This window comes from Nerophis lumbriciformis, linkage group LG27 (assembly GCF_033978685.3).
Source record: "Nerophis lumbriciformis linkage group LG27, RoL_Nlum_v2.1, whole genome shotgun sequence".
Classification (NCBI taxonomy): Eukaryota; Metazoa; Chordata; class Actinopteri; order Syngnathiformes; family Syngnathidae; genus Nerophis; species Nerophis lumbriciformis.
The window spans coordinates 9,046,282-9,058,345 of NC_084574.2; the positions used below are offsets into that span (position 1 = coordinate 9,046,282).

Sequence of the window (12,064 nt, forward strand, 5' to 3'; positions counted from 1 at the left end):
AAGGAGACTGATCCAATGCAGTACACACATTCGCGTGCCACGCTGTCACGACCCAGACGCACACCAGTGCGCAATCATATGGGAGCCGCGCTGAGCGCACCTCCAAGCGCGTCTCGCTGCCGGCGACGGCCGGGTATATGGGCCAGACGCTCCAGCGCCATCCATTTTCAGGGCTAGTACACACTCCTTAGCGGGTTCCGACTTCCATGGCCACCGTCCTGCTGTCTATATCAACCAGGGTGAGCCCCACCCCTTTCGTGAGCGCACTGCGCGCGGAGTGACCCCTGTTACGCGCCCCCGGCAACAGGGGGTGGCGGGCAGGTAAGCTGCGCGGGCGGAGCGCGCGGAGTGACCCCTGTTACGAGCCCCCGGCCACGGGGGTGGCGGGCAGGTAAGCTGCTTACCTGCTGCGCGTGACGCCGGCCGCGGCGAAGGCGGACGAGGCGGGGTGTCGGTGCGGTGGGCGCGGTGGTGACCCTGGACGTGCGTCGGGCCCTTCTCGTGGATCGCCTCAGCTACGGCTCCCGGTGGGGCCCTCTCGGGGGAAGGGGCCTCGGTCCCGGACCCCGGCGAGGCGTCCCTTCTCCGCTCCGTAAAAGTGTCCATCTCTTTTTTTTTTTTCTTCTGTTGTGGCATATGCTGCAGGTGCCTGCTCGTTTTTCGTATGTGGGTAACAACATTTAACTATGTATATATATTTCCGAATTGGTTTAACTGCCACCCGCCTGAATCTATTTAAAATCTTTTTTATTTTTTTTATTTCAACCACCCAACCCGCGGATAAAATCTAATTTTTTTAAATTTCATCCGCCCGATCCGCGGATAATCCGCGGACTCCGCGGTTGTGCCCGCAAACCGCGCATCTCTAATATGTATACAAATTATTTTTATATATTTTTTTAATGAATTAAGTGACGTTTATGACAACCTTTTTCCAAAACACAATATAGAATGTGAGATATAACAGGATAATGCATACATTTATCAATTGTTTTCCAAAACGTTTACAAAAAAGTGCGACCCCAAAAATTTACTGTGGGACCCCACTTTTATGACTTGATGGGGGAAATTGTGAAAATTCCTAGCCCAACACTGCTGTCAACAGAGGCGAAAAAATGATTTATTTAAATAAATATATTATTTATAAAGCAAGTTCAAGTGTCATTGGCAAATCTTCACCTAGTCCCGGCCTTGGCACGCATATATGTGTCCTCTTTTTGGGATTTCAGAATATGGTCAGCCTACAATATGTCAACTATATCCATCGAGTATTTACTCTATCTAGACTAGAGAGCTACTAGTTAGCAGGCTTAAATATGTTCTAAATACAGTTTCATTTTTTTTAAATGAGTGCATTAAATCAATCAGTATGTTTATACTGTGTGTGATTCGCAGGTTAGCTAATTAGCTTAGCTTCGCCTTCAATACACAAAGAGCTAGCGGCCATTAGCTAATGTTAAGAGCGATACGGGATGATTAACACTTATCTTTTCATCTAAATGTGTAAAAATAAATGTTCGGATTCATACACTACTCACAAAAAGTTGCTCGGCTTCAAACAGGATGCTGGCGTAGGAAAGTTGCCACTGAGCTTAGCTTTAGCACTGTTAGCATTAAAACAACAACAACAACAACAACAAAAGGCTGAATAAACGAAAGCAGGTGTGCTTAATCATGATTAATTCGGGACAAGCAGTTGAAAATGGATGGTGGAATTCAAATTCCAAAATATGATTAATCTGATTTACAACAAAAAAAAATTGACAGCCCATGAGCCCAAGTTAAAAAACATTTTTTTTAAAAAGACGAGACAAAAAAAATTAAAAAAAAGGAAAAACATCTCATTGTCTAGTGATGCAAAAATATGCTATCAAACATTCAAACCATTTTCAAGTAGAAATAAATAATTTCAATGCAAGTTATCCATCAAATTGTGCAATGTAAAAGTAGCAATAGATTTTGCTTTTTACAGCATTTTTCTCTAAAAGAAAAAAAAACAGTACTTTTTGTCCTGTAATAAACTGTGGTGCTGTTTTGGCATTTACAATAATACATCAAAAAATCTTACAGTTGTTGATTTGCGGTAAAAAAATAAAAAAATAAAATAAAATTTAAAAAAAACTGTCAGCTCAGGTGAATTTTTACTGTAAAATTGCAGTTTTTTTTTATTTACAGTAAAAAAATAAAATAAAATAAAAACATCTCATTGTCTAGTGATGCAAAAATATGTTATCAAACATTCAAACCATTTTCAAATAGAAATAAATAATTTAAATGCAAGTTATCTATCAAATTGTGCAATGTAAAAGTAGCAATAGATTTTGCTTTTTACAGCATTTTTCTCTAAAAGAAAAAAAAAAACAGTACTTTTTGTCCTGTAATAAACTGTGGTGCTGTTTTGGCATTTACAATAATAAATCAAAAAATCTACAGTTGTTGATTTGCGGTAAAAAAAACAACAAAAAAACAAAAACAAACTGGCAGCTCAGGTGAATTTTTACTGTAAAATTGCAGTTTTTTTTTATTTACAGTAAAAAAAAATCAAAAAATTCTGGCAACTGACCTGCCTTTTTGTTTTGTTTTGACCATAAAGACAGCAGTATTGTTTTTCCATTTACAGTAATATAGACTTAGACAAACTAATGATCCACAAGGGAAATTGTTCCACACAGTAGCTCAGTTACATTGATGGAAAGTGTAAGGACAGAAAGGACAATGCAGGTATAAATACACTAAATATAGTGATATAAAATCAAACATATATACGTAATATTTACATAATATATGTACAGTATATTATATATACTGATATATTATATACATTTATAAATAAAATATACACTCCATTTTGAGGTGAAATTATTGCAATTTACCATATTTTTTTTACATTAGTTTTTTTTAAATCTACTAAAAAATGCATTAAAAAATTGTGTAATAGTATTCACGGTTAGACACAGCCCTCTGGGGCCAAACATAACTGCGATGTGGCCCTCAGTGAAAACCACTTTTTACACTCCGACCTCGGTTAACATTGGTTGTGGTTATCGATGGAAGTTGCACAGGAAAACACACACCGAGGTTTAGGGATTTTATTTAGTCCACTTTTACATTTTCTCTCATGATTAAAAAAAAAAAAAAGATAGTCCATTTTTGCAGAAACTGCAAAAAAAAAAAAAAAAAAAAAGTGTAAAGTAGATGACTTTAGTAGGCACATTGTCAAAAAATGATACATTTGAATCTAAATCCATGGCAAAAAAAAACTAAACAAAAGAAAAATATATACAGCGATGACAGCACATGTAATATGGGAACGTTCCGGGTGGGAATTCACAGGTTAGTAAGGCAAAAGATGCAAAGACCCTCCTCCCCCCCCTCCCCAAAAATTGATGGAAGTCATGAAACAAACTGACCAGACTGAGAAATAAATTAGATTGTGAGTTGTACACTTAGTAAGCATTCTTAAAAAAAAATATAAAAAAAAAAAAAGTACCTGATTTCATCACTCTCTCTCTCTCATTCTGCCTTTAAAGTTTGATAGCTTTGCATAACTTGTAGAAAAAGCCTTCTTGAAAGCTCACAGTAACGCGCTGGATGGAGACCGGAGCAGGATTCTACCCTGCAGAATCCGCACACCTTCCAGTCCCATGTGCTAAATAATCCGTACGAACCAACTCCGGGTTTGATATTTACATAACACTTTTTCTTTTTTTTTCGGAACTCCAGACTTGAAACACTTGTGAACACCTGCAAGTTCTGTCTTTCTTTTTGTTCTACATTGGGGAGGGGGAGGGAAAAAAAAAAAAAAAAAAAAGTCACAATCACTTTCTGCCGTCGTCAAGATATAAGTGGTGATGAGAAAAGGTGAGCCTGCAAGCTACACGTGCTAACTAGTAAAGGGTTGGTGGTCTTGTTTAAGGATTTATTTCAGGAAATGTCGACTTGGTGGTGGTCCTATGAAAGTCTTTTAAGCACCCCCCCCCCACAGGAAAAAACAAGTCCAGTCCACCTGCTGCTTATTCCATTAAAAAAACCTGCCAGCAGTGCGAACTACAAAGACGGTGGAGTGGCGACGGCGCGCCGGAGACTGGAGTACAGAAGTGGTTCGGAGGTTCGGCGGGGGTGTCACGGGTCAGGGTCACTTGCTTCCTTTGGAGGTTGTGTCCGTCTCTGTGGATTGGCGGCCGTCGTTCCACGCCTCGCGGGTGCTCTTGAGGGCTTGCGTCCGTTGCTGGTCCACGACCACGTAGTCCACGCGCTCGTCCGACGCCGCCATGCCGGATCCATTGCTCTTCATCTAGGCAGGAAGGAATCAAAGTTGACTTATGCAGCCTTCAATCACCAGTGTCTCAGAATAATTGTATCTTAAGTAGGGATGTCCCGATCCAGGTTTTTGCACTTCCGATCCGATACCAATATTGTTTTTGCATTTCCGATCCGATACCGATACTGACTGATACTGGCCTATCCGAGCATGTATTAAAGTTTAAAGTTATTTAGCCTACTTAGTTGTCAGAATCATGTTGAAAAGGGTTTTAGTACTCTTGATAACAACTAGCCAGCTGAATTAGGGGAGTTTGAATAATACACAATGGTTGGTAACAAGAAACTGACCTGTTTATTCAAGGATAAACACAAAATAGACAAAATTATACATGACAAACAGAAATGGCATCATTGAAACTAGGGCTGGGCGATATGGCCTTTTTTTAATATTGCGATATTTTAAGGCCATATTGCGATACACGATATATATCTCGATATTTCGCCTTAGCCTTGAATGAACACTTGATGCATATAATCACAGCAGTATGATGATTCTATGTGTTTTGATTGATTGATTGAGACTTTTATTAGTAGGTTGCACAGTGAAGTACATATTCTGTACAATTGACCACTAAATGGTAACACCCCAATAAGTTTTTCAACTTGTTTAAGTCGGGGTCCATGATACAGATATATACTATCATCATAATACAGTCATCACACAAGATAATCACATTGAATTATTTACATTATTTATAATCCAGGGTGTGGAGGGGGGCGCCGGATGTAAGTGTCAAAAAGACAGCCAAAAGAGTTTGATATGAGAATAAATCTAAAGTTAAAATATAGGGTAGAAATGCACCCATTTGCAGGAAATGTAGTCTTGATTTTCTAAATTTTCTTTCAAGGCTTGCATGTCTACATTAAAACATTCTTCTTCATACTGCATTAATATATGCTACTTTTACACTTTCATGCAGAGAAGGAAATCACAACTAAAAAAATCACTAATTTTTTCATACAGTCTTGATCTGGAAGTTTTTGCCTCAGCATTTTGATGGTGTGGGCGTGTGGCACCGAATGGAGATAAGCGTCTCGACAGACGTCACAATATTTGAACAATGATGACGAAAACCTTTTTTTCTGTCGTGTCCGTGTGTCGAAAATTGTTATGCGCTTATTTTTTTATTTGATTTTGTGCGTGGCATAGATTTGCTATGCGCAGAGGACACTTAAACAGTGCGCAATTGCACAGGGGAGCACCTTAGAGGGAGCGTTGCTCGCACGGCTGCGCTAGCATCACAGCTAACGTTAGCCATGCTGCTACCTCTCTGCTCGGGGAGCACGTATACGTATGTGACGTATGACGTGACAGTATGTGACGTGTGTAAGAAGGTGCACTTGCTGTCTGTGAGAGGGAGACACAGGAAAGAGTGAGAAGAGCCTGTCGTGTAATGCCAGCAGCTAAAAGCAACTGCGTGAGAATTCACAGACCTGTGGATGTGTTGAATGTGTGCTGGAAAATGTGGAACGGAAATTAGGGAGCAGCAGAAAAGTTGAATGTATTATTTAAATCGGTGCGTAGGAAAACTGGATCTGGATCGGCATTTTCCCATGCCTTGCCGATACGCAATTTTTGGCAAATATCGGCAGCCGATCCGATCCAAATATCGGATCGGGACATCCCTAATCTTAAGTTATCACAAAACTTTGTGTTGCCATGAGTTCCAGGCGAGAGGACAAAAGCTGTCTTTGATCCTACCAAGCAAAAGGCTTGTAAAACTCCACTGTGTAGGATGGGAAGTGACATGAAGGTGTCGGTTTCTTTGATGTATTGTAATCCACAGGAAGATTTTGTCTTGACCCGAGATCTACAAAGCGGAGAGGAAGCACACTGCAAAAACTGAAATCTAAGTAAGATTAAATATCTCAAATTAGGGTTATATTTGCTTATTTTCTGTCCGATAAGATAATTCTTCTCACTAAGCAGATTTTATGTTAGAGTGTTTTACTTGTTTTAAGTGTTTTGGTTCTAAATGATCTCAGTAAGATATTACAGCTTGTTGCTGAGATTTGATGAGCTATATTGAGTAAAACATGCTTGAAACTAGAATATCAACTGTTGCAAAGCTGTGTCATCAACACTCACAAGTAGGGATGTCCGATAATGGCTTTTTTGCCGATATCCGATATTCCGATATTGTCCAACTCTTAATTACCGATACCGATATATACAGTCGTGGAATTAACACATTATTATGCCTAATTTGGACAACCAGGTATGGTGAAGATAAGGTCCTTTTTATTAATAAAATAAAATAAAATAAATAAATTAAAAACATTTTCTTGAATAAAAAAGAAAGTAAAACAATATAAAAACAGTTACATAGAAACTAGTAATTAATGAAAATGAGTAAAATTAACTGTTAAAGGTTAGTACTATTAGTGGACCAGCAGCACGCACAATCATGTGTGCTTACGGACTGTATCCCTTGCAGACTGTATTGATATATATTGATATATAATGTAGGAACCACAATATTAATAACAGAAAGAAACAACCCTTTTGTGTGAATGAGTGTAAATGGGGGAGGGAGGTTTTTTGGGTTGGTGCACTAATTGTAAGTGCATCTTGTGTTTTTTATGTTGATTTAATAAAAAATTAAATTAAATTAAAATAAAAAACCCGATACCGATAATTTCCGATATTACATTTTAAAGCATTTATCGGCCGATAATATCGGCAGTCCGATATTATCAGACAACCCTACTCACAAGTATAAAACTACTTTTTTAAAGTAATAATTTCTTATTTCAAGCATGAAAAAAAAAATCATGACTTTGACACAAATATGTCTCATAATTAAAACAGATGACAGCCAAATGGACTTTGCTGTTTTATTTTCAATGAAACAATAGAACATATGTACTCATATAGTACTACAGTTGGCACAGTACAGTAAACTTTTCTAACAATTTCAAACAGAAATAGTTCATGCACATTCAGATGAATTCTTCAAAATTACAATTAATTTTTTTTGGGCCGGGGGCCATGCTGTATATACTGTATGCGCACTAATTGACTGAAAGAGCACGCACTTGGCGCGATAATGTCATGTTATGGATTGAAAAATGCATTTTTAGACAATATGATTTGCCTGAGCGGCTAGGAGACCCCGAGAGTAACAAGCGGTTGCCTTGTTGCCTTCCCATTAAGAACAATAAATGAGTTTTTAGTATAAGTTTGCTGGTTTCAAGAAATGTAATGCCGAGCGCATATCATTATGTCATGATAATGGCACTAGCATTTACTTCATTTAAGAATATTTTTCAACATATTGAGCAAAAAGGTCTCTTTTTTTTTCTACCAAGAAAAGTGCACTTGTTATTAGTGAGAATATACTTATTTTAAGGTATTTTGGGGTTTTCAAATTTTACTTGTTTTGGAAAGTTTTGACAAGCCAAATTTTCTAGTTCTATTGGCAGATAATTTTGCTTAGTTCAAATAAAATACCCCTAAATTTTTATTTTTTTTTCTTGTTTTTGAACACTGACTTTTTGCAGTGCAGGACCTGACCCCCCTCCAGGCACCTTTTCTTTGAACTGTTTTGTGACCAAAGGCAGCGGCTGTTTACGACCCCCCTCCCTTTAGAAACAGCTGTTGCCATGTAATCAGGGAAAGTCCAAATAAAAGAGGAGGCGTACAATCTTTTGTCAGAGCGTGGTGGGAGACTGTACAAGAGTACAGCCCGGATGTTTCTCCTCAATTGAGATAAATTTAATTCTGTCGCTGTTTGATTCCTTGCTTCTTTGTCTGTTTAATAGATGTCATCAGTGTTTGAACCTGACATTCACAAACTCACAAGGACCTTCCACAAGAGGAAGACAATTGTTTGAATGTAAACAATGTGTTTGTATGACTTCTTCTGGAGGCTACAATAAATTATAGAACTTTCATTTGTTTTCACGAGAAAAAAAACAACTTAATTTCCAGCTGTGGCGGCTACGATTTTGCCGTGGGGAAACCCTGAACAATACTATGTTATATTGTTAGACCAATTTTTCCCCGCCTTTGAGCAAAATGGAGAGCCTTAGAAGTTATTAGCTTATATTAGCTGATATTGTACCGAATTAATATTGGTATCGACCAATACTCAAGCCTCCAATATCATTAGCGTATGGGAAATGAAAAGGTGGCATCGGGATGCCCCTGCTTTTTAGGCCTGACAATGAGAGCATCACAGCAGTAACAATAGATCTACCACAAAAAGATTCCTACGAACATAATCCGGCAATGTGGGAAAAACTTTGCAGGTGAAATCTGATGGTAAACCAGGCAACTTTCTAAAGTCGTGTCAAAGCCGTTAAAAAAGTCAGCTTTTACAGTGAAGCAGTGTTGGACAGTACAAATACTTAATTACTGTACTTGAGTATACATAATAATAATAATAATAGTAGATTTTATTTGTAAAAAGCACTTTACATTGAGAAAACAACCTCAAAGTGCTACAGTGTATTTAAACAAAACAAAACAAAACAAAACAAAACAAAAAAAAGATAATAAAAATAAAAACTAGAACAGCCTAATAGCTAGAACTAGTATGCATACATCTAAAAAAAGGCTTTTTAAAAAAGAAGGGTTTTTAAGCCTTTTTTAAAAGCATCCACAGTCTGTGGTGCCCTCAGGTGGTCAGGGAGAGCGTTCCACAGACTGGGAGCGGCGGAGCAGAAAGCCCGGTCTCTTTGTGCGTCTACATTTGACATATCTGTACTTTACTAACAACTTTCACTTTTACTCCAGCACATTTTCTACAAAAAATTATACTTTTACTCTGATACATTTCCCCGAATCATCTTGGTTACTCCAAAATAAAAGCCGAGTTAGTGATGTAATGCCTGTTTTAGGGCTGTAGCTATGGATTATTTGAGGAATCAAGTAATCTATGAGATTGTTCCATTAATCCAGTAATCGGATAAAACACTATACCAGCCCTGGGCAATTATTTTGACTCGGGGGGCCAAATTTAGAGAAAAAAAATGTGTATGGGGGCCGGTATATCTGATTTTTAGGACCACTAATACAAAACCTCACAATAAAGTCTGATTGAATGCTAAAAACGTGATGACAGACCGCCTTAAAAAACGGAATGGAATTTTTTATTTTTTGACTTAGTGAGACACCCAGAATGTACATGAAAATAAAGAATGTGGGTTTTACAATATTAACTATGAAGGATAAAACACTGAATATTGACAACATATGAACGTCACACCCCCTCTCCATTGACATTTTACAATCGAGCAAAACGCAACAAAAATGTAACAAAGCAGCAAAATATGAACATAAAAAAACCACCTACAATCTGATATATCACTAAGCTTTAGAACTTTGTTGTAAAAATCTCCTTCCGCGTCTGTCCACCCGCATTTCAGGCTGACCGCTTTGGAAACACTCCCAACCCACACCTAACCTACTCAGTGGCCTAGTGGTTAGAGTGTCCGCCCTGAGGTAGGTTGTGAGTTCAAACCCCGGCCGAGTCATACCAAAGACTATAAAAATGGGAGCCATTACCTCCCTGCTTGGCACTCAGCATCAAGGGTTGGAATTGGGGGTTTAATCACCAAAAATGATTCCCAAGCGCTGCTGCTCACTGCTCCCCTCACCTCCCAGGGGGTGAACAAGGGGATGGGTCAAATGCAGAGGACAAATTTCACCACACCTAGTGTGTGTGACTATCATTGCTACTTTAACTTTAACACACTGCTTGGTGCCTCATCTGAGCAGCTGTGACTTAGATGACCATAGTAACTAATTAGTTTACCATAGTAACTAATTAGATTACCATTGTAACTAATTAGATTACCATAGTAACTAATTAGATGACCATAGTAACTAGTATATCATGCAAAAGCGCAGATTCCAAGCATTGAAATACTTAGTATAGTTGAAGACTTACGGTCATTAGAAAACATCACTGCACATCATAATGGCAGCTACAGTTCTGATCTTTAAGACCTAAAAAATTTATTTGGGAATGTCCGGCGGGCCAGATTGAAAAGCTTAACGGGCCGCATGCGGCCCCCGGCTCTTAATTTGCCCAGGTCTGATCTATAGCCCTGATGCTGATTTTAGGGAACAGTTGAAATAAACAAATATTTCTTAGCTTGTCATAACCTTTTTTGTAATAAATGATGATCATCTACATCAGACCTGGGCAAATTAAGGCCCGGGGGCCACATGCGGCCCGTTAAACTTTTCAATCTGGCCCGCCAGACATTCCCAATTAATTTTTTTAGATCTTTAAGATGGAAAGTGTAGCTGCCATTATGATGTGCAGTGATGTTTTCTAATGACCGTAAGTCTTCAACTATACTAAGTATTTCAATGCTTGGAATCTGCGCTTTTGCATGATGTACTAGTTACTATGGTCATCTAATGAGTTACTATGGTCATCTAATGAGTTACTATGGTCATCTAATGAGTTACTATTGTCATCTAATTAGTTACTATGGTCATCTAATGAGTTACTATGGTCATCTAATGAGTTACTATGGTCATCTAATTAGTTACTATGGTCATCTAATGAGTTACTATTGTCATCTAATGAGTTACTATGGTCATCTAATGAGTTACTATGGTCATCTAATGAGTTACTATTGTCATCTAATGAGTTACTATGGTCATCTAATGAGTTACTATGGTCATCTAATGAGTTACTATGGTCATCTAATTAGTTACTACGGTCATCTAATGAGTTACTATTGTCATCTAATGAGTTACTATGGTCATCTAATGAGTTACTATGGTCATCTAATGAGTTACTATTGTCATCTAATGAGTTACTATGGTCATCTAATGAGTTACTATGGTCATCTAATGAGTTACTATTGTCATCTAATGAGTTACTATTGTCATCTAATGAGTTACTATGGTCATCTAATTAGTTACTATGGTCATCTAATGAGTTACTATTGTCATCTAATTAGTTACTATGGTCATCTAATGAGTTACTATGGTCATCTAATGAGTTACTATTGTCATCTAATGAGTTACTATGGTCATCTAATGAGTTACTATGGTCATCTAATGAGTTACTATTGTCATCTAATGAGTTACTATGGTCATCTAATGAGTTACTATGGTCATCTAATGAGTTACTATTGTCATCTAATTAGTTACTATGGTCATCTAATGAGTTACTGTGGTCATCTAATGAGTTACTATGGTCATCTAATAAGTTACTATGGTCATCTAATGAGTTACTATGGTCATCTAATGAGTTACTATTGTCATCTAATTAGTTACTATGGTCATCTAATGAGTTACTATGGTCATCTAAGTCACAGCAGCTCAGACGAGGTACCAAGCAGTGTGGGTGGGGAGCGTTTCCACAGAGTGTTTCCAGAGCCTGAAATGTGGGTGTCAGGGACATACGTGGAAGGAGATTTTTACAACAAACTTCTGAAGCTTAGTGATATATCATATATATCAGATTGTAAGTGGATTTTTTTTTACCCTTCGCGTTCATATTTCACTATGTTTGTTGCATTTTTGTTGTGTTTCGCTTCATTGTAAGATATGTCAATCAAGAGGGGGTGTGACGTTCATATGTTGTCAATATTCAGTGTTTTATCCTTCATATTCCATTCCGTTGTTTAAGGCGATCTGTAATAACGTTTTTAGCATTCAATCAGACATTATTGTGAGGTTTTGTATTAGTGTATATATATATATACACCGTGATACACCGGCCCCCAGACACATTTATTTCTCAAAATTTGGCCCCCGAGTCAAAATAAT

The 12,064-nt window shown here is 37.9% G+C and overlaps 1 protein-coding gene across 9 annotated transcripts in view; it reads right to left on the bottom strand.

Annotated features, from left to right (window-relative positions):
- Positions 1-3,147: 3,147 nt before the first annotated feature.
- gab1 (GRB2-associated binding protein 1) overlaps positions 3,148-12,064 on the bottom strand; it is a 156,632-nt gene continuing 147,715 nt past the window's right edge. For 8 of the 9 annotated variants that reach the window (XM_072916355.1, XM_072916354.1, XM_072916353.1 and 5 more), the window contains one exon: positions 3,148-4,294. In XM_072916355.1, coding sequence (XP_072772456.1) covers positions 4,136-4,294 — 159 coding nt within the window. In that variant the 3' untranslated portion in view covers positions 3,148-4,135. The remainder of the gene's footprint in view (positions 4,295-12,064) is intronic. The other variant, XR_012051242.1, reaches the window with a different exon arrangement.